Source organism: Gobio gobio, assembly GCF_949357685.1.
Source record: "Gobio gobio genome assembly, chromosome: 14".
NCBI lineage: Eukaryota > Metazoa > Chordata > Actinopteri > Cypriniformes > Gobionidae > Gobio > Gobio gobio.
Genome location: NC_137107.1, coordinates 21,400,469 through 21,418,986, shown reverse-complemented (window position 1 = coordinate 21,418,986; position 18,518 = coordinate 21,400,469). Strand labels below are relative to the sequence as shown.

The window sequence follows — 18,518 nt, the reverse complement described above, 5'->3', positions numbered from 1 at the left end:
GGTCGACATGGTTTATTCGCTGACTGAGGGCACCGATGCAGTCGTGCACAGCTGGCTCGGGGCCTGCGCAAATATGCTTTTCCCCCAGTGAGGCTAATTGCACAAACCCTGTGCAAAGTCAGGAAGGACAAGGAGCAGGTCCTGTTGGTGGTGCCGTACTGGCCCAACCGGACTTGATTCCCAGAGCTAATGCTCCTTGTGACAGCCCCTCCCTGGCAGATTCCTCTGAGGAGGGGCACCCTGTGGCACCCGCGTCCAGACCTGTGGAAACTTCATGTCTGGTCCCTGCGGGACGTGGAGGTTCTAGGTGACTTACCCCAAGAGGTAGTTAGCACCATCACTTCGGAAAAAGCACTGTCTACGAGACTTATGCCTTGAAGTGGAACCTGTTTGTCAAGTGGTCTTCTTGCCGAGAAGACCCCCGAAGATGTTTGGTCATGTCTGTGCTTTTCTTCCTGCAGCAGGGGTTGGAGGCTGTCACCCTCCCCCCCAAAGTCTATGTTGCTGCAATATCTGCTTATCAAGACCACGTAGAAGTTAAGATGGTTGGAAAGCCCGACCTGGTCGTCAGGATCCTCATGGGGGGTGAGACGGTTAAATCCTCTTCGACCTCCCTCTATACCCTCTTGGGATCTTGCTCTGGAGCACTTCAGAATGCCCCATTTGAGCCTCTGCAGAGCTAAAGGAATTTGCTTCTGGCTGCACTGGCCTCCATCAAGATAGTAGGGGTCCTGCAGGCATTTTCAGGTGATGAATTGAGATCAACCACGTGGTACTGAGACCCCGGCCTGGCTATGTGCCCAAGGTTCCTACCATTCCTTTCAGGGAAAAGGTGGTGAACCTGCAAGCGCTGCCCTCTGAGGAGACAGACCCAGCCCTAGCTTTGCTCTGTCCCGTCCCCGCTCTGCGGCTGTACGTGGATAGAACACAAAGCTTCAGGACCTCAGATCAGCTCTTTGTCTATCACTGAGGCCAGCAGAAGGGAAAGGCTGGCTCCAAGCAGAGGATGGCCCACTGGATGCCATCACCTTGTCTTACCAAGCACAAGGTGTGCCCTGTCCACTCAGGGTGCGAGCACACTTCTACTAGAAGTGTTGCATCCTCCTGGGTGCTGGCACATGGCGCCTCGCTGTCAGACATCTGTAGAGCTGCAGGCTGGGCGACACCCAACACGTTTGCTAGATTCTATAGCCTACGTGTAGTGCCGGTTTCCTCCTTTGTTCTCACCTCAAACAGCCCTGGCTCTCGTCGGCTTGCTTTGCTATGACACTTATATTCTCCAGAAGCAAACTCTGTTGAGTCCTCCATCACACTCAGTGCCGGATGTGACGGAGTGTCTGGCATCAGGCCCTTTGCAGCTCAATCCTTGAGAACCGGTACTGTACTCAGGCCCATCAGAAAAAAACACACGTTCAAAGGAGCATCAGGCCAGTTCACCAAACTAGACAGCTCAGCGAATTCCTCCACGTACCTCTCCAGCTGGCGACCGTCCTGCCGAAGCCCCCATAGGCGATCCTCCGCCGTAGTGTCTCTCTTAGGGGACACAGGAGAGAGCGAGAACAGGAAGATCCCCATCTTCTTGGAGAAGTCCTTTGCAGTATTGGTCCGATCTTCTGTTACAGTCTGTGGTGCTGCAGGGAAGTGACTGAACAGGACTTCAAACAATAGACTTATTTAGAACCAGGAGAAAACAAGTGACACAAACCAAACAGAACATAACATAACAATAATGAGATCGGACAAGGAGTGCAGGGAAGTGAGTTCAATAAAAAGGGAGTGCAGATGATGAATGCCAGGTGCAGGGAATCCAGGGAGAGTGGGAAAGATCATGAGGGAGTGAGTTCAGGTCTGAGGCAGGAAGGATTCTGGGAAATGGAGTCCAGGACAGGCGTGAAATGTAACACCGGGTTGATATGCATCAGGGATTTATATACTGAAGGTTTATTTAACAGCTTCGAGAACCTCTGCAGATTGTATGACCTCCCACAAAACCATTTTTTTTTTGATATCTTCAGATTTGCAAGTTTGTTAACAAATTTCCACTCTTCCCTGACCTTCCTCCTACCTCGCCCCTTAGATAGTCTTACTCAATTTTGATAATAAAGGATTGATTTCCATATTATACTCCCAGCTCATGTGTTTGAAAGGGTACTATCTGGATAAAATTAAATCTGGGAAGATGAACTGGGGTTAACGTTATCTGAGGCTTTTTGGAGGGAGACACTTAAAAAGGTCCACTCATCATCATCCTCTGTTAGGTTAGGGCTCATACAATTCAAAGTGATACACAGAGCTCACTTGAGCAAGGCATGGTTAGCTGTAATATATCCTGGGTTAGATGCAACCTGTGATAGATGCTCTTTCTCCCCAGCCAGTCTGGCGCACATGTTTTGGTCTTGCACCTCTCTAAATAACTACTGGGCAGTGTTTTTTAAAAACTATCAGTGAAATCCTTAGGGTGTACTTCTGCCCTGTTCTTCAATAGCTATTTTCGGAACTCCCAGTGACACTATAACCATTACTTTAACTGCAACCCAGAATTGGAAGTCCCCTACCCCTCCTCCTGCAACAGCTTGGCTGGAAGATGTGGTTCGTTTTAAAATTAGAAAAGATAACATTTACACTAAGAGCATCTGTGGACAGGTTTTTATTCAAAATGGGAACCCATTCTGTCATATTTAAAAAATCTGAAAGAATTTGTTGTGATGCTGTATTTGATATTTTTATCTTAGTGTAATTTTTTTCTAAATGTATATATGTATACTGTAATATTATTACTGTAATAATAATACTATTATTATCATCATTATTTATTTATGTATTGGTAAGCATGGGTCCATGCCTTGAAAGGGTGTTATGTAATAATTGTTCTATTTTGCCTTTGTAACCAGACATTGTTATTTTGTTGTACCTACGCTGCCTGAAGAAGGAATGTTTGGGACTTGGGGTGCGGGGCTGTTATAGCAAAAATAGAAGGAAAATTAAATTTTCATTGTTTTAATGTATGTTGACACCATAAAAGGAGTAGGGCATTTAAGACAGTATATATGTTTATATAAGTCTCCTTTATATTATTTACATATATCTTTAAAACATTTTCATCTTGATTTTCAAATGATGATAATAGTAATAATATAATCTGAATATAGTCATGAATCCAACAAAACTAAACTGTCATTTGCTAATCTTAATGATGCACCATGAGAGTTGTTGCCAAGGATATAAAATGTACAACATAATTTAGACATTGACACACACACACACACACACACACACACACACACACACACACACACACACACACACACACACACACACACACACACACACACACACACACACACACACACACACACACACACACACACACACACACACACACACACACACACACAAACACGTGTTTTCCTCCTTGAAATGAGCACATTTAAAGCCCCTTCTGTGTTTAATGTTTGTCACATAGGACGATGCCAGAGTGACAACGCTGATCCATACTAACTCTCGACTGCTAGAGACTCAACTAAACTACAGAATTTAATTGTTCAATTTCTCTACATATCCAGAAATGGTCAGGTATTTTTAATATCTAAAAAACAATTTTAAGGTGTAAAAAATCTAAACCATGATGGCACGTTTAAATGATGTTTAAAGCATAATATTATTTGTTAATAGCAATATGTAATATAATAATATTTAATATATACTAAGATTTATTAATAGAAGTAGTAAACAGTGTACTGTAAAAGGCCTCACTTTAACTCTTTAAAAACTACATAATTTTCAAGATATAGCATAAAACTATGTACTTCAGATAATGAGGAATCCCCAAGACACAGCATAAGTTGCACATTGAGGGCAAATTTTTTTTCTTTTTGTTTTGCTGTTATTTTCTATAAACATTTCCTTGAACAGGTCAGGATCTGCATGCTTGCATATTAGCACAATGAACACCAGTGGGCCTGTGGAATATTTCATCCTCGATGGACTGAAGGACAGATTCGTGCTTCCCATTTTCTTCACTGTCTATATTTTTGTCCTGAGTGGAAACAGCATGATCATTTACCTTGTTAGAACCGACCCCAAGCTCAACACTCCTATGTATTTTTTTCTTCATAATTTGTCCTTTTCTGATATTGTGTTCACATCAGTGACCATTCCCAAAATGCTGTCAGTGTTCCTGACTGAGGTCAAGACCATTTCCAAAACAGGATGCTTTGTGCAGATGTACGTTTTTCTCTCAACTGGAGTGACAGGGCGTGCTTTGCTGACTGTGATGGCGTTTGACCGGTACGTAGCGATCTGTAACCCCCTGATGTACACTACTATCATGACCAGACGGCTCCGTATTCTATTGATATTTGCTTCTTGGGGTTTTGGGGTCATTATAGTGCTACCTCCAGCTATTTGGGCATCTTTGCTGCCTTACTGTGGGCCCAATATTGTTAGGCACATGTTCTGCGATCACTCCTCAGTAGTAATCCTTGCCTGTGTAGACACCACCAGGAATGGTATTTTGTCCCTAACAAATGCCCTCATTGCACTTCTCAGTACATTCCTTTTCATCTTAATTTCGTATGTCTGTATTGGCAAAGCTATGAGAAAAATGAGCAAGACACAGAAGCTCAAAGTTGCGGCCACTTGTGTGTCCCACCTGACAGTGGTGTCTATCTCGTATATTTCAGCCAGCTTTGTGTATATCTCATATCGAGTAGGTAAATTTGACCCAGATGTTAGAATAGTGATCGCTGTGCTGTATTCTGTGCTCACACCCCTGTTGAACCCCATAATTTACAGCTTGAGGAATAAAGAACTGCAAGATGCAATGAAGAGAGCATTTTGTAGATGCACTATTGCTTCTAAAACCTCCAGGAAAACAGTTCCTTCTGTTGCTTAGAATTTGCATAAATCTGTTCATTGTGAAAACAATTCCATTTAATCCATTAAAATGTATGAATATGTGTGGAACAAGCAAGATTCAATTAGTTACAATGTGTGAGACTGAAGCAAATTGGATTTATTGATGATAAATATATAAAACTTGTTATTGTGTATTTAAAACAATCAGATGATTATTACATAAATTTCATTCTTGTTTCATTTATAAATAATATAGACTGAATCATACTTTTGAATTAATTCTAATTAGGCCGATGCTATATAATACAGTCCTTTTCCACTTCTGAAAACAAAACTGTTCATTACTTTTTGTATTGTATTTTCTGTAGTGCAAAAAAAAAAAAATCAACAAACCACTATTGTAATGACATGATAATTTTGTCTGATCGCTTGTTTTTCCATGTATGATATTATATTTTATCCATTGCTCCAATCATAAAAATTGTCAAAGTGATTTCAGATATTTCTAATTTCTAATATGTTTTTGGATAGTTAAAACTGTAGCCTATGCTTCATTTGGAATTTTGCTGCAATAATTATATAAATGTAAATTTATACGTAATGCAGTAGTTACATAAAAAGCAACTAATGTTCATTTCATGAGCAAATATTACACTTACAAATATATAATTTAAAAAAATTGCATATCCATTATTATTTCAAATGATCTTTGCATATGACAGAGGTGGTTTTAACTGAGGACAGTGACATGAAGATTAGCAGAAGATTATTATAAGGATATAACATGAATTTGCATCACTCTCTTCTTTCCTTACAAGCTGCCAAACACATACTGTATAAGCAAGAATAAACCACCAATACAAAAGGACTAAACAAACTCTTTCCAACCATTATATGAACAAACAGGAATGTTATAAGTGAGTTGATAGTTGAATATCTAACAACACTGTTGTTTTTACACTGGATGTGCCTGGATTGCTAGAGAATATTTAGGTTGTAAATTCAAAAATTCTAATAAAAAAAGTTTGAGTTATTATTTATTAATAGTTTCTATTGTTGTCACAAATGGTTGCAGCAAGGATGAGTAGATTCAGGATCTATGGGGTTAGAATTGTTGCTTTATTCCAAATAAAGAGATTGAGGTTCACAAATAAAGAGATTCACAAAAATGAATAAAATTCACAAATAAATAAAATGAGATAAATAAAAAATGCAAATAAAAAAATATTTACAAATCTGTTTTATGTTATAAATACAACTGGCATTTATTTGTGAATTGCTTCCTGTGCATTAGTGAATCTATACTGAAGATTCACAGTGCCTATAGACTGAACACGCAATACACATGCGCTTGACATCGCCATTGCCAGTAGGGTGATAGGGCGTAGTACGAGATTTTTCAATCCTATAAAACCCACAGAGTTGTTTCATAAGACTCCAAACATGAAAAACCACTCTGTGACCAAAGCTTGTACTACTGTCTCAGGCTCTCAGCCCACTAGTCTCTTGTCGGGACAGCCAGTGTATGTTTACTGAACAAATCTGTTAACACTAAAATAGCCAAGATCTCATTTGGCTTAGAAGCTAGGACATGGCCCATAAAGCCCCGGGCACTGTGTCACTTCTGCCGACATCCCTGGCCAATAACACTGCTGACATATTAGTTCTGTAGTGCATTCAACACCCTGGTTTCCATGGTAGAACCCTGCACGGGCCTCAAATCTAGGCCCGAGACGCTCGGACCCTAACCCGGCCTGTGTCCAACAGCTTATCAAAATTCTCAGCCCAAATCCGACTGGAGCCAGTGTAGTTTTTTTGGGGGTAACACATTACAATAAGGTTCATTAGTTAACAATATTAGTTAACATGAACTAATAATGAACTGCACTTATAAAGAATGTATTTATCTTTGTTAATGTAAATTTCAACATTTACTAATGCATGATTAAAATCTTGTTAACATTAGTTAATGCACTGTTTACTAACATGAACAAACCATGAACAGCTGGATTTTTATGAACTAACGTTAACAAAGATTAACTAATGCTGAACAGAGGTGTTGTTCATGGTTAGTTCATGTTAACTAATGCATTAACTAATGTTAACTAATACAACCTTATTGTAAAGTGTTACCTTTTTTGTAATCCTCCCTATTACACACTGTTGCAGCCATTTAAATAGTTCAGTTTTGTTTTTAATGTCAAAGTAGTTATAATTATTTTAGTTTCTTTATTAAGTTAATTTAGAACAATGTTTGGAGCATTTTTTTGTCTGTTAATTTAAAGTTTTTGTTTTTTAAAGTGACGACCAAGCGGCCAGCGGCCGACAGTGAGTTACTACTTGTTTGATCAGTTTAGCCTCTCAAATATATATAAAACATTTCAAGCATATCACCATGTTAGTTTAAACGTTTACTATCACCACCACCACCACAGTAAAAAAGCTTTTTTGATAAGCTGAGGCAGGCTGCTGTTGCTCGGCGCTTGCAAATGAAACGGACTATACAATTTAAACAAATAAAAAAAATAAAAACATGCAGTTTGTCTTACCTTACACCTAATTTACTTAATGGAGCTCATGTACGTCAACGAAAGCAACAGATATGAGCTGCATTTTATTTATTGTAAGCTATTTCAATATCAAAGACCGCAATGGGAGAAAAAGTAACCTAAGCACTGGTAAGATCATTTAGTCTCATTAGTTTTAATGAAATGATTGTGTTTTTGAGCATTTGAGACTTATTTTCATTCTTTGGAGAAAAAAAAATTCACAATCAGATGGATATCTGATCAGAGAAAATGAATGAAGTGAGCAGGTGTAAAAAGGCCATAAGTCTTGCAGCTGCGCTGAAGGAATGCCCGCTGCTACTGGCGCGGACTCTAAACACCATACAAGCCAGTCTTGATAGTTGCGGTGACATGGTATTGTGTTGTTTCCACAAGCGCAGCAGATCTCATAGTTTCTTTTAATTAACCCTCTCGAGTCGGCGGTCACGCCGGCGTGATTGGCTTGCTTTTTTTCTTATCAGTGCCAAAGAGACTCAAATAACTGTTGTTTTTTATCATTCAGGCAAGTGTTATACATCATTATAATCTGTTAAGTTTCTATATTTTTTTAGTACAGTCACAATGAAAATCAATTGTTGTGCTTTTTGCAAAATAAAGAAATCAAACATGATGCGCAATCTGCAGCCTCTCTGTCAAAGACGTTCATTCAGATAGTCTTCAGAAAATGACCTCTAGCTTAGTGAATATTTGTGTTACAAACATGAGACATATGTCTAAAGAAACGCTGAAATGTGTTAAACACTGTTAACCAAACCAAAAACAAATATTCTGTGTTTATGTAATCCGTTTGAAAGCAGAGCGATGTTAGTCGTTCCTGAGCGGCTCATTATACACTAATGCGACCACGCCCACAAAGCACACGCTCTATTGAGATTCAAATACTGAGGCGACGCCCACACACACATCAGCTCAAACAAACACATCGTGCACGAGGGCGCACTGAAGCTTTCTTTGTTTAAATTAGCTCAAAATTACTGTCAGATGTAAGTAATTACCTTGACAAACTATACATCATTTAAAAGATCTAAGACTCAAGCTTCCATTTTTGACCTCTGTTTTATTCTCAAAGACATATAGTGACCGTAATTTGTTAATATGTGTCAGGAGTTATGAATATGAAAACCGTCGGTACCTTCTAAAGATTGTAATACGAGCGTCAGCTGCTCTCATTCATAAAAAACTCTTAATACTTCATACTGGCAGCCGGAGGGCGCTTCGTGCACATGTAGTCCATATACCGTTTCCCGCTTCCGGCTGACCTGACGGGAAGGCACGGGAAGATGGCGGCGCGCACAGACGCAGCGGCTTTTGGCTCTCTGATACGGTGTTGTTTGATTGTGTATGTTGTGTGTGTGAAGACGTGTTCTCAAGCAGGACACGCATATAGTTACTCGACCTTGCTTAATATCAGCCGAGGGTGTCGGATTAATGTTACGAGCTCGTTCCATCATGCTCATAACATCCCGCAGGACATAGCGAGGCCACCGGGATCTGCTTGGATTGTTTTCGGGCCAGGAAGGCGACGCAGGCGGCGTCGGGAGAGACGGCAGAAGAGGGGCTGCCGGGGAGGTCTACTGGCTCGACTGGAAAAGCGACCACACAAGCCATCGGTACCAAGCATCTTTCTCACCAACGCTAGATCCGTCGTGCACAAAATGGACGAACTGGATGTACTTATCGCTGGGAGTTCCACCATCCGCGACTGTTGTGTGATGATAATAACTGAGACTTGGTTACACCCACTGATCCCGGACACGGTGGTACAGCTAGCAGAGCGTTCCATGCACCGATTGGATAGGAACAGCGACTTCGGTAAGAACAGGGGGGGGGGGGGGGGGTCTGTGTATGCACGTCAACATTGTAAGAACTGGTGTAAGAACTGTAGGACCATATATACACACTGCTGTCCGGACCTGGAAGCACTGACGGTATTGTGCAGACCCTATTATATGCCGCGAGAGTTTTCAGCAATGCTCATTACTGCTGTGTACATACCACCAGATGCTAACGCTAGTACAGCTCTCGCTCTGTTACATTGACTTGATAAACAGACAGCAACAGACTTATCCTGAAGGTGTACATATAGTTGCTGGAGATTTGAACAAGGTGTGTTTAAGGACTGTGCTCCCTAAATTTGTACAGTATGTACAGTGTGCCACCAGGGGGAAGAACACACTGGATCGTGTTTATTCCAACCTAAAACACGCATATAGAGCTGTGCCCATGCCACATCTGGGCTTGTCTGACCATCTCTCACTGCTCTTAATCCCAGCGTATACTAAGCTGATAAGACAAACTAAGCCAGAAAAGAGGACAATAAGAACCTGGCCAGCAGATGCACTCATTCAGCTACAGGACTGTTTTACACACACGGAGTGGAGTATTTTTGAGTCCCAGGACCTGGAACAATATACAGAGACCGTGTTGTGTTACATTAGGACCTGCATAGAAAATGTAACTGTTGACAGACGCATTCGGGTTTACCCCAATAACAAACCATGGATGAACAGAGAAGTACGGTCTCTGCTTAAAGCACGTAACTCTGCTTTCAGGTGCGGGGTCAAGGCCCAGTATAGTGCAGCGAGAGCGAATCTGAGGAGAGGCATTAAGGCAGCAAAAGAGGACTACAGGAGGAAAATAGAGGACCATCTGCAGCAGAACAACCCACGGCGGGTGTGGCAGGGACTACAACATCTCACCAATTACAAGAGCAGATAATCGGTGGCTGTCGTAGGCGATGCTGAACTGGCAGAGAAGCTGAACCGTTTCTTTGCCCGGTTTGAGACAACAACATCACCCCCAGTCACCCTGCCTCCACCCTCCACCACGTTGCACACTCTTGCACCACAAGAACACCAAGTGAGACGTGTGCTGAGGGCAGTGAACCCAAACAAGGCTGCTGAACCAGATGGAGTACTCGGTAAAGTACTGAAGGCTTGTGCAGACCAACTATCAGGGGTCTTTACAAGGATTTTTAACACCTCCCTTACACAAGCATCCATCCCCATTTGCCTAAAATCTGCCATAATTGTCCCTGTTCCCAAAAAACCTGCAGTCAGTAGTCTAAATGACTACAGGCCTGTAGCCCTCACCTCAGTGGTCATGAAATGTTTTGAAAAACTGATCGCTGATAACATCAAGGCCAGCCTCCCTCACAGCTTTGACCCCCATCAGTTTGCATATAGAGAAAACAGGTCAACAGCAGATGCAATCAACACAACCCTTCACATCGCGAGTCACCTACAGCAGCCAGGAACTTATGTTAGAATGCTGTTTATTGATTATAGTTCAGCATTTAATACCATCATACCAGGCACTCTGGTGGAAAAACTGCTGCACCTAGGATTCTCCCGCTCCATCTGCACCTGGATTTTGGACTTTCTCACTAACCGGCCACAAACTGTGAAAATTGTTTCCCACACCTCCTCTACAATCACAACTAGCATCGGCTCCCCACAGGGATGTGTGCTGAGTCCACTCCTTTATTCCCTGTACACCCATGACCTCATTCCCATCCACTCCTCCAACACCATTATTAAATTTGCAGAAGACACAACGGTGGTCGGTTTAATAACGGGAGGAGATGAGTCAAAGTACAGGGAGGAGGTCCAGGCACTGTCCAAGTGGTGTAGCAACAACAACCTGGTGCTGAATACCAAGAAAACTAAGGAAATGGTCATTGATTTTAGGAGAAAAAGGAATGTTTTAGTCCCACTACAAATCAACGGGGATGAGGTGGAGCAGGTTTCCACCTTTAAATTCCTAGGGACAACCATCTCCGACGACCTCTCCTGGATTGACAATACAACGGCCATTGTGAAGAAGTCCCAGCAGAGGTTGCACTTCCTCAGGCTACTCCGAAAAACCAATCTGCGGAGAAATCTGCTGGTGACTTTTTATCGCTCCACCATTAAGAGTGTCCTTGCATACTGCCTCACAGTGTGGTACTCTGGCTGTTCAGCCGCAAATAGGAAGGAAGGCACTGCAAAGAGTTATTAGGACTGTGGAAAAAATCATTGGTTGCCCCTTGCTTTCTTTGGAGGAAATTGCAAACAGCAGGTGTCTCCACGGAGCCCGCAACATAATAAAGGATGACACCCATCCTGGACATGGACTGTTTAGCCTCCTGCCTTCTGGGAGGAGATACAGGAGTCTTAAAAGTAAGACAAATAGACTAAAAAACAGTTACTATCCATGGGCCATAAGGACTCTGAACGGGGACAAGACTTAATATCGTCTATTTTATTCTTAACATGCAATACATTTTAAGGTGCAATACACCAATATATAATAATAATAATAATAATAATAATACATTTTATTTGGCCGACGCCTTTCTGAATACCCAAGGACATCTTACATATATCAACAGTCATAAAAGAAAGAATAACATTAAAATACATTACATTCATAATAAGTCATTCATATCTTTTAACATGTTATGTGACTACTTTTATAGATGATTATTCACTTAGTGTTATTTATTTAACTTAAAATGATGGTTTTCCTTGTCTTTTGCTATGTGTGTTTGTGTTCTCACTGATCAGATGGGCATTATAATTTCATTTTACTGCAATGACAATAAAGCTTCTAATTCTAATTCTAATATATAGCACGCATGAAGAAGATACCATGTGACATTGACATAAACAGCTTCCAGAAATCGCTCTAACATGCAGGCACACAGGTTTTAAGATAATAAACACACAATCGCGACAATATATGGCTTATCTGTGTTATTTATACCATGTGTTTTCATAATAGATTATATTTATAATGAAATGCTACTCGAGCTTTTATAATTATGCAGAATATTGTAAAATATATTTTTCTGTCTGATTTTTTGATCTAAAGCCAAATGAGATCACATAAGGTTATTTAAAACATTTGACTTGTAATATAAAGTAACTTTGGAGTAAAAACATGGCTTTAATAAATTGGTGTTATAAATCATAAATTATAGTTTAATAAATAAATTAACAAAGACACAAAATATTTTCTTTTTGAAGCATTTAATTTAACTATCCCAGAATGTATATGATGATTCCTTTGTGTATTCATGTTCCCTACATTATACCCTACAAAGTCATGATGTGTGTAATGTTAAAGTCATTTTAAATTCTTGTATTAATCTGTAAAGGGTGTATTTCTGCTTCTATACCTGCAAACCAAAGCTTGTTTGGAATCTGAATATTCACCGCACTGTTTCCTGACCAACGGTGTGCAGGATGTGATTGTGAGATACATCATGAGTTTGTTTAGCCCCTTTGGAGTAAAACTGTACTAATTCTGAAATCCTCATATGGACATACCATTGGGTCATAAAACTAAGACAAAGGGACCTTCTCCCGCCTAAAGTCCACACCTATGATTGGCCATTTCAGGAAAGATGGCCGTATATTAATGAGCCTTAAAAGACAAAGAACAGGACTTTTCTCGGCTCTTCTCTTCCTCCTTCATACCTTCCTCCCGTCATCTAATCTCAGCTCGTCCCCTAGCCAGGGGGCTCCGGCCATGGCTTGGTGGCTCAGCCAAGTTGATTGGTTCCTTTGTTGTTCGGCGTTTCGAAATTTCTATATGGAGAGCAGGCTAGTGTGACTGCAGCTGGTCTACAAAAGAAACCACACCAATCTTAATCACAGAATCCCACCGAATTCACTGCAAATAATAACACAAATAGTGACAGCAATAATGGCATACTTCACCCTTGGTGAAGTAAAGCCAGTAGTGCAGTAAAAACCAGCCCGCTCCAGGAAGCACTCAGTTCCTAAAAAACAAGAAATAGAAAAGTCAGATCAGTCAATTAAACAAATTTAAATAAAACAATAATAAAGAAAACTACAGAAGCCCTAAATGGCCATGGATAATATATTTTTTCTATCTTGTTTTCTCGTGATCACAACTTATTTTTCTCATGATTGTTTCATTCTGAAACACTGTACTGCACCCGGAGTTTGCTATAGCAATGAACAAAACTTCCACAAGCATCTGATCAACGGATAAAACGTGCGCTCTTTTATGTTGTGAATCTTTCAGCAAAATCTTTGCTTCACTTAAACATTTTATTTGTGTAAATAACATGTTTAAATTATCAACAGAGCATTCAACAGCTCAAGCGCAGACAGAGTGCCTTCAGAAGGATGGCAGATTATTCTGTAACTGCTATTCTAAAAATCGTTTAGAGCTGCTCGGATACTTTGTTTTCCTCATTCATTTAAAATAAAATTGCATTACATATTTTGTTTGTTATTATCCTACTATCATGTAGGATATGCTGTGACTGGTATCATGTGTGTTTCTATGCTAGGCTTATCCCTAAAATTGTTTTAATTCAAATTATTTCGGTACAATAAACATTAGGGATGCACCGAATCCAGATTTTTGGGGTTCGGCCGAATACCGAATCCACTGGTTAAGATTCGGCCGAATCCGAAACCGAATACCGAATCTTACTCCCATCCTCAGTCCATTATCACAGTATAAACACGTCAATGAAGTAAACAACGTGTAGGGATGCTATTGACCATTTAACCGTTAACCGAAAGTAAGAACTTTGACCGATTAATACTATCAGTTAAACGGTTTAAATGTTTTTAACGCTTTTTTGTTTGTTTTTTTTGATACATGGTTAAGAAATATGCTGTATAGCGTTATTTGTTCACTCACGGAGCGCGTCGACATGTGCAACCACAAACCAGATACAGTATATCTCGCAAAATGAATGGAAAAGCTTACTGTGTGGGACCATTTCGACATAAATATACAGCAGTAGTACAAGCTCCTGACTGGTGGAAAGCAAATGAAAGGTGCTTCCCGAGGCTGGCCACTCTAGCGAGGCGTTATCTCTGTATTCCCGGGATATCAGTGCCATCAGTGTGGTTTTGGTCAAGTTTACTAAAGTAAACATTGTCGCGTATATTCTTCTCGCCGCTGTTTCGAAAAATTAGGCTACCCCGAGTCGTCCTCTGTCGTTTCAAAAAACAGCACAACGGAGAGCGCAGGAAGCGCGCGCTGTCAGCCGAGGCTCGTGCGCTGCGGAGACAGAAGGGTTGAGTGGTTGTTTTTTGCCGCGGGTTTAACTGTCAACAGGCTGCGCTCCAGACTAATCCACATCACTTAGACATGTTACTTAAAAAAAAAATATATTCAAGGTGTGGATTGAGGTAGCCTAGGCCTGCTATTTTTATTTGACAAAAAAAAAACGATTCCAGTTCTTCAAAGCTTCAAACGGATTCAGTGTATTTTCGTTTTGTCATCTTAATTTGGTAATTATTTAAGTGACAAATATTTGGGGTAGGCCTATTAATTTTATTATTTTTATTTATATTTTATCTGATCTATATGAGGCTGTTTGCACGGTAAAATAAAATACATTTTGGCTGCTGTCTGTAAATTCCTTCATGCACAACTCGATGTTTCATACGCAAATGTTTTAACAGCGGCTGTTGTTTAGGGTCCTTGCCACCACGAGACAAATCAGCATTGCAAATTGAACATGTGAAGCCTGTGAACATCGCGTTCGTCTGTGCCACATATTGACGGAAACGAACCATGACGTATGTGGAAAGCTCGCGGAGGCGAGCTACCGGCATTCTGTCTGAATTCAGTCAATTTTGCAGACGTCTGTGGTGCGTTGCCCTGTACTTTGGAATCGCCTCTAATCTTGACTGCAGCGTGGCACAGAGCTCGGTGAGCTCCTGGCTGCGAAAGGATGGAGGTCACACAATCCATCCAGACACCCCGCCAACGATGCCGTCTTCCTCATCAGACATCAGGCCTATGTTAGCGCACTTCCAAAGGCCCACCTCATCCTCAGCTAGCACACTCTGTCTTGCTTCTAGCAGCTGTAAAAACAACCAATAAAGACAATCAGTATTGTGCGATGCACGGCGTATAGACTCAACACATCTTTTAATGCACCTGAAAAATAGTCACACTGACCAAAAACGGATCTAATCTGATAAATCCTACCCTCTTTCTTCTCGCTCGACTCCGAGTTGAACTCTTAACAGCTTCCGCCTGCGATGCAAGATCTGGATGTCTGTACCTGAAGCTCCTGCGTACTGTCTCATAATATGTCTTACAGGCAGCAGGAAAATTGTAATGGAAAATAAATGAGAGTGATATGAATAAAAAACAATGTGTAAAAGAACTTAAACAATAAAAACAATAAAGGAGAAAATAATAAAAGTTACTTACACACAATGGGCCCTATCTTGCACCCAGCGCAATTGACTTTGTACACTGACGCATGTGTCATTCCTAATTTGCACCCGCGCAAAGCGCGCTTTTCCCTCCACAGAAGCACGTCGCTAAACTAGTGAATGAACTTGCGCTACCTGGGCGGTTCAGCGCAAAAAAGGAGGCGTGTTCCGGCGCAAACAATCCCTGGTGCTATTTTGCTGTTCCATTAAACAATTGCGCCACTGACCAGAAAAAACCTAGTCTAAAGTCAGTGGCGCGTTGCGCGTTGTTCATTATGCTATTTTAAGGGCGCATGCTTGACCATAATGTATAGCGTGCACAACGCGCATACACTTTGCTCATGTAATCTACACAGATGCAACAGTTATTTTTGCAAATCATAAATTGTTACACTAAAAAATATTAACACATGAGATGACGGAAATCATTGTGGTGTGCCACGAAGATGTGAAAAAATAGGCATAAATCTAGCTTACAAATTATTCAGGCTAATTGTAGTCTAATAATTAAGGAGACCTGTTTGCCCAATAGTGGCAACTTCTGGCAAGACATATATGTATATAAGGACTAATCTAACAAATTGGTTTGTCCGTCAAGAACCAGGAAAAAAAATCGGTGAGGGTGGACGCAGCGATGTCCTCTGCTGGCGTCAGGTCCTGAGTAGAGGCAGATCCACCTCCCGTTACACGGCGTGCCCGATTGATGCTGGCAAGCTTGGACTTTCCCCGTCTTCTGATGTCATTGTAGCGCTTGCGGCACTGGTGCGACGTCCTGGGGATGCCAGCTGATGAAACAATTGTGGCTATTTCCTCCCACGCCTGTTTAACCGACGCTATTTTGGGTGGGTTTCTCCCATCCCCATACAACACAACTTCTCTGTCTTTCACTGCTCTTACAAGCACATCAGTCTCCTCGGCTGTGAACCGCTCCTGGCGTGCGCCAAATACGCCATAATAATAGCAATCCATAATGGAACTTGCGCACCTGCTTTTACAGGGAATGTTGGATGACGCTCTGATTGGTTTATTCACGTTACGCCCAAACCACACCTATGAATAATGAAGCTACTTCAGACCAACCCATTTTAGATTTGCGCCGGGCGCAAGAGCCATTTATCCCGCCGGGAAAATAGCAACAGCGCCGAGACCCGCCCACAAAGTTACTTGCGCTTCGCGCTTTGACACTTGCGTTTCAGATCGTTAAAATAGGGCCCAATGTCATCATTATCAGCATCATGTAAATCTGGACTTGCAGACATAGCTCCGAGCAAATATGAGGTCACGTCCTCATTATGAGGCGAGGTTAGTCTGTGAAAACAAAATGTACGGTTAAGATCGGTATCTATTAACGGATCTATTTCCTTATACAGGAGAATGAAAGCATATTCTTTGAATCTGACCCTTGCTCCGGTTCATAGCGCCTAAAATTTGTCTCCGAGTTGTGAAGACGGCGTACTGCTTCCTGTAAATTACAAGACCAAAAAAAAACACTTTTATAAAGCAACTTACAATTGTTTTTTTACAAGGCTACTAAGCTTTGCTTTTAGGCTACTTTTAGCTTAGATAGCAGACTTACCGCAATCTTAGGATTGTGCACCTGTCTTCTCCTCTTAGAGTTAGTATCTTCCACACAGTTTTTCGACTCCAAAGCAGCCAATCTTCTATTGACAGCAACCTGGAGTTTACTAAAGTGAACTGCTCATTTACATCAGCAGCAAACTGAGTAAGCTGATGAGACAGCCCACTGATAGCATTCAGCAGTTTCTTCTCGCCAGTCTGCAGACTGGGTGAAAGGGGTTGATCGCGTCCACGCAGAGGAGTTGAAGGGGAGACGCCATCCAGCCATTGTAGGTCACAAAACAGCAAAGCAGCAAAAACACAGGAAATGGAGGAAAAGGTCTGAGTATAGGAGTAAAAACATGTCTGTTTATATGCTCGTCTTAAAAGTACCGCTATGAGTCGTCATACCCATGACCTCGCACGTGATTGGACGAGGGCTAGAAGGCTCGTCGTGCTCCTCCAATCACATGTGAGGTCATTGTTATATGGAAGAACTCGCGAGACAAGCTGGCATGTCTATGACATAAACAAGCACGGTGTGCCTATAAAGCTCTGTGAAATAAACACGGTGTGCCGTCAGTTGAAAGATTGACGTCCCAAGACTGAAGAAAAGACCTCGGCGTCTCTGTGAACATTGTGACACTGAACTCTGTCATACACAGTATTTTGACCACAGAAAGCGCTATTTCAAAAATGGAGTTTGGGAGAAAAAAAATTTAAAGGGCTAGGTCAGATAACATACAGCGCCTGCTGCTATCCAGTCATGACCCAACCGGCGGGAGTTATGTACCGTCTATGTGTAAAGACCTCGAAGATAACTTGGCTGGAGTTGGAGAGATCGTTGAAAGTGAAATGCACGAGATCCCAGAAAAAGAAGTGATGGAAGAATCTGAAGAAATTCACCCAGCGACTGACAGTTCAGACGAGGTGAGCACCACAATTTAACTGTTATAAGTTACCCGTACAGCTGTGGGCTACAGATATAGTAACTGTACCTGGTTTCCCTTTTAAATTGCCTAGTTAAAATGTGGTTGCTTTTCACTGAAGTGGTTATTGTAATAACAATTAACTATTAAATACGTATATCGCATTATAATGCATAACTATATCTTCTGCATGGGTTGTTTTCCAGACGAAACAGCAGATGACCAAAGCATTCATCTTTTCCTGGACTCCAGCGATTCAGAGTCAGTTAGTGATGTTACGTATGACACTGAAGCGCCGATGCGCGTATCGCAGTTTAAACTTTATCCAAATTGATTTCTTCATCAATTATCAATCTTACAAACCTTAAGAAACATTAATCTGCTTGATCAGGACAAATAATATT

At 41.2% G+C, this 18,518-nt stretch overlaps 1 protein-coding gene across 1 annotated transcript; it reads left to right on the top strand.

Moving 5' to 3' along the window:
• Nucleotides 1–437: 437 nt before the first annotated feature.
• On the top strand, nt 438–4,894 carry LOC307137067 (olfactory receptor 5AN1-like; the record flags this gene model as incomplete). The annotated part of the gene is made up of 3 exons (XM_079834546.1): nt 438–585; nt 1,284–1,587; nt 3,913–4,894. The coding sequence occupies 3 exons, from the start codon at nt 438–440 to the stop codon at nt 4,892–4,894; spliced, it is 1,434 nt and encodes a 477-aa protein (XP_079690672.1).
• Between the last annotated feature and the right edge of the window lie 13,624 nt (nt 4,895–18,518).